The 4560-nt window shown below is 48.3% G+C and overlaps 1 protein-coding gene across 1 annotated transcript in view; it reads right to left on the bottom strand.

The window, feature by feature from the left end:
• MYH10 (myosin heavy chain 10) overlaps positions 1-4560 on the bottom strand; it is a 108003-nt gene that overhangs the window by 43780 nt on the left and 59663 nt on the right. Inside the window, exon 7 of the mRNA XM_018566978.1 lies at positions 1737-1829. Within this exon, the coding sequence (XP_018422480.1) occupies positions 1737-1829 (93 nt within the window). The remainder of the gene's footprint in view (positions 1-1736; positions 1830-4560) is intronic.

Raw genomic sequence — 4560 nt, 5'->3', positions numbered from 1 at the left:
GTTTGCCTGAGGACGGGACCGCATGGTCTCGAAATATCACTAAGGAGATGTGTGTTATCTCAGTCAATAAACAGCATTGACTTTAATATCATGGAGTGCGAGTGACTACTTTCTTCTATCTACATTTCACGGAGGCATCCGTTGTCACCACCGCACCCACCCAGTTGGATTTGGGTTTTTGTCCGGTCAGGAGTGCGATGGGACAGGAGGATTACATTTCAGTTTGTTGTGGGGTGGGAGAGGGCCCGGCTGTGCATTAAAGTGAATGGCACCGCAGCCGCAATGCGATTGGCAGCACGGGAACGCAAGGCTCATCAATGCCTGCAGTCTGGTCAGAAAAAGCATTTTTTCTGACCGGACCACAGGCATTGATGTGCCTTGCTTTCCCGTGCGGCCGGAGGGCGTGGCCATTCACTTCAATGCACCGCCGCGCCCTCTCCCGCCCCACAACAAACTGAGCCGGCCGCAATGTGATCCAGTGTGTTCCGGCCACAATTGGGCCGGAATGCACTGAGGATGGTGTGAATGAGGCCTTACTCCTAAGGAATAAAGTGTTCTCTGCTGTTAAAGGGTATCTATGGCTAAAAACAAAAAATAAATCTGTATTTCCATATGTTCTATCCCTGCTCCTAATAACCAGATCCGTGTAGAAGATAGTAAACTGAAGATGCTCATAGGATGGACTTCCTCGATGCACTGACACCATATCACTCAGCCCTGTGAATATGAACTTTCTGGTGTCGCCACTCTCCTAGAGCCTGCCTTCTGAACTACAACTCAACGTCTGAACAATGTAACATTATCATTGCTTGCTGGAAGCAATGCATGATGGGAGTTGTGGTCTTGAGAAATGGAGATTGCATCACATCAAGCAGCAGGGAAAGAGATGCAAAGCACACCTGGAATCCAGGAAGTTGTTGGAAGTGATGGGCAGACGGAAGGCAGCGCTCACTACATAAAAGGGATTTTTTCTAGTTAGCTTTGAATGTATCAGAGACAAGTCTACTATGTATTCCTATTACAATTCTGATGTCATAATAGGAGAGGATATGCTGGGACTTGACCTGAAATGTTCTGCTGGATACTAGATCAGGTCCACCGCTCTCTCCTGGAGACTTGTATAGGGAACTCTGAGATCAGTGCGTCCACACACTGCCAGTGCAGCCGATATGCCGCTGGGATTGTGGTGGCGCTGCCAGTGTGTGGACGCACAGATCTCAAAGTTCCCTATACAAGTCTGCAGGAGAGAGCGGTGGACCTGATCTAGTATCCAGCAGGACATATCAGTTAACAGAGGAGCAGAGAACACTTCATTCCTTAGGAATAGGCAGAAGTAGGGCAGGTTCGGACCAAACCGGAGCTCCTCCGAATATAGAAGGGACATGGGGCCACCCGCCCAATCAGCTGCGGGACGGAGCATTCCATAAACAAAGGTCGGGATTGCCTCTGCTGATGTCATTGACCTTATATGGCCACGATGGGGGAAATGTGATTGACCTGTAGTCAGGTGGCCATATGAGGTCAATGACATCACTGCGTCCCGTCCCCTTTGCTTAGGTGCAGGCTATATAGCCTGATGGGTGTTATGCTCCTGCAGACAGCACCATATTTCCATCCTGTATCCGGTCCTTGCATTCCAATGACTCTACACCTCAATTGTACATCACAGAACCTCAGCATTGGAAAAATTAAGGATTTTCATGCAGAGTTGTGACGCAAAGCGTCTATCTACTCACAAAGCGGGAGGAGTTGTCGTTCTTCACAGTTTTGGCATTTCCAAAAGATTCCAGGATGGGGTTCGCTTGAAGCAGCTGACGTTCCAACTCCCCCTGCGGAATATAAATATGGATGGATGAGTAGAACAGGAAAGCCCAATGATTCTGAATAACGATCTGTGTGCGCTGCAGGAAAAAGTCCGCCAGTACCGGAGGTCTAACCCAACATCACTGCGTAATGACAACCCTTTACTACATGTGTGCACTTACCTTGCCAACACAATAAAGGTAACCTCTATACGTTCAATAAACAGCAATACTATAGAGATTGAAATTAATTTAACCTGTAAGCAATTTTGCATTGTACCGCACCCTTCATAGGGACTCCACCAAGTAAATCTGTAAAAAAAACAACAAATCAAGGCAACTGGACTTGCTGTGTTCTTGAAGACGTTTCGCTGATCATCCGACTAGCTTGCTCAATTCAGAATGACTTGTACAAAATCTCTGGGAATCAATATGGTGAATGTTCCTCCAATCTACATAAACGGTTCATCATAACCAGCATGGAGGTCAGAGACTTCGTGGAGATAAGGTGTGGATTACATTGACACGATTGGAGCTAGCAGGTGTTATTAAGCTGCCCAGAGAGAGGTGAGCATTGTATGTGGCAGACCATAGATGTGTTACCCCCCACTTCCCGCCACACACACTTCCCACCTTTACTCAAGCTTGGCGTCTCCATTTCCATATAAATTACGTCTTTTACACCTTTTTAGACGTCTATTGTCTAACCACGTACAATACTGTACACAGCAGCGCAGCCCTGTGCTTGGTATTTTAAATTCCACTCGCAAATGGCGAGCATTCACTGGTCAACTCGGTCTCTTGACCAATGAACTGCGTCTGACTGCGCTAACCAATGAGAAGCTCTACTGACCGCTTTGACCAAACCGTGCTTGCCACTTGCGAGCAGAATTTAAAAACCGAGCGCAAGGCTGCGCTGATGTGTGCGGGTTCTACACGGGCAGCCATGGAGGTGAAGAAGCTTTCTTTTAGCCCTCATTCACATTAGAAAAGGCCGGCACGTACAGCTCCGTGCAGGGCCGTATCGGGCAGCTCCCAGGGAGGACAGGTGCTGCGTGCGGTTAGTACGCAGCCCCCGTCCTTCTCTATTGGAGTACGCGGCCGTACGCCACCCTATGCTCACCCGCACCCGATGTCCGTACTCGTGCGCTGACATGATGAATCCTGTCTGCGTCTGAGCAAGGAAACATGCACCAGTACGGACCTGCACTTGGGGTGAGCGTAGGGCGGCGTACTCCCATAGAGAAGGACGGGGGCTGCGTACTAATCACACGCAGCTCCTGTCCTTCCCGGGAGCTGCCCGATACAGCCATGCATGGAGCACGGAGCTGTACGTGCCGGCCTTTTCTAGTGTGAATGAGGGCTTACAGGTGAGAGCAGCAGTGGGCTGGGGATGGGTGGTTTGATGACTGGGTCAGAGGGGGCAGATTGGTGGGGGTAATTCCATTTCCCCAAATTCACTTGAATTACTTGAAACTAGAATTACCCTTTCAGCTGTCCAAACACTGGTAGATATTTGAAATGGTAAATACACTTTTCCAGGTGAATTTGGCGAAATGGAATTACCTCCACCAATCTGCGTCCTCTGACCCAAACACTGCAACGCCCAAAACCCCTGCGCTTACCTGTCAATGAACACCATGGATGCTGGTGTGGGACCTGTACACGGCGGCGAAGCCCTGCACATATCAGTTTAAATTTTGCACAGAAATGGCAACCGCTCATTGGTCAGCGCAGAAAAAAATACTACTCCTTGGTCAGGGTGGTCAGAAGCGCTTCTCATGGTCAGGTGACCACACACTGACCAATGAGTGCTCGCCATTTGAATGCAAGCTTTAAAATACTGATTGCAGGGCTGCGCTGCTGTGTACAAGTACTACAATCGGCAGCTATGGAGGGGGGGAAGGAGAAGGAGGAGCAGGTTGATGGGCAATTCCATTTCCCCAAATTCGACTGGGAAAGTGGACTTACCCTTTAAGTTGGCCGTACAATGGAAGATTTTCGTACAAACGTTCATACAAAAAAAGTCTCATCAGAACATTCAATAATACCATCAGAACATTCAATAATACCATCAGAGACTTCAAAAATCTTGTTTGCTTTTAACATTTGATTTTAGAACGCATGGAATTTTCGAAACCAAAAAAAAAAACCCCATTCCTTGTTAAATATTTGTTCATTCAAGAACAATTTCCCATCCCGCCTTTGCTTTTTTTCATTGCTGTGGTCGAAATTGATTTGACCCCCAATAACTATCGGAAATTAACATCTTCTGGTGTACGACCAACTTTTTAGGCTTCTCTCCCCGCACAGCGCGGCAGTCAAAAGCGACCTTCGGTGAATGTTGACGGGCCAGCGGCGTGAAAAACGTCACTTTCCCTGAAATCACCTATTCATGGCTGAACAAAGCGCAGCACGGTTATGCAAATACTTCCATTGAATGATAAATGACTCCTTTGTACACGTGTCTCCCCCCTCCCCCGCCAGACCACCTTTGCCTCGGGCATAAAGCCTTTGTATCAGACAATGACTCTGCTCAGGGTGGCAGGTGAGCAGTAGGAATTGTGGGTACTTTTTCTGGCCTCCCACACACCGCTATGGAACTACCCCGCAGGACGGCATGAAAAAGCTGCTCGCCGTGCGCTTCCCGAGCAATAAAGATCTAAAAATAAAAATGGCACCTCAACACAACTCCTGGCAGGAACATATGCCGTCAGGCTTTGGGCGCCAGCAACTGTTTTATTGCTTCTTTTGGGGG

The sequence above is a fragment of the Nanorana parkeri genome, unplaced genomic scaffold, assembly GCF_000935625.1.
Source record: "Nanorana parkeri isolate BGI_ZX_2015 unplaced genomic scaffold, ASM93562v1 scaffold994, whole genome shotgun sequence".
Lineage (NCBI taxonomy): Eukaryota > Metazoa > Chordata > Amphibia > Anura > Dicroglossidae > Nanorana > Nanorana parkeri.
This window is presented reverse-complemented; position numbering and strand designations above follow the sequence as displayed.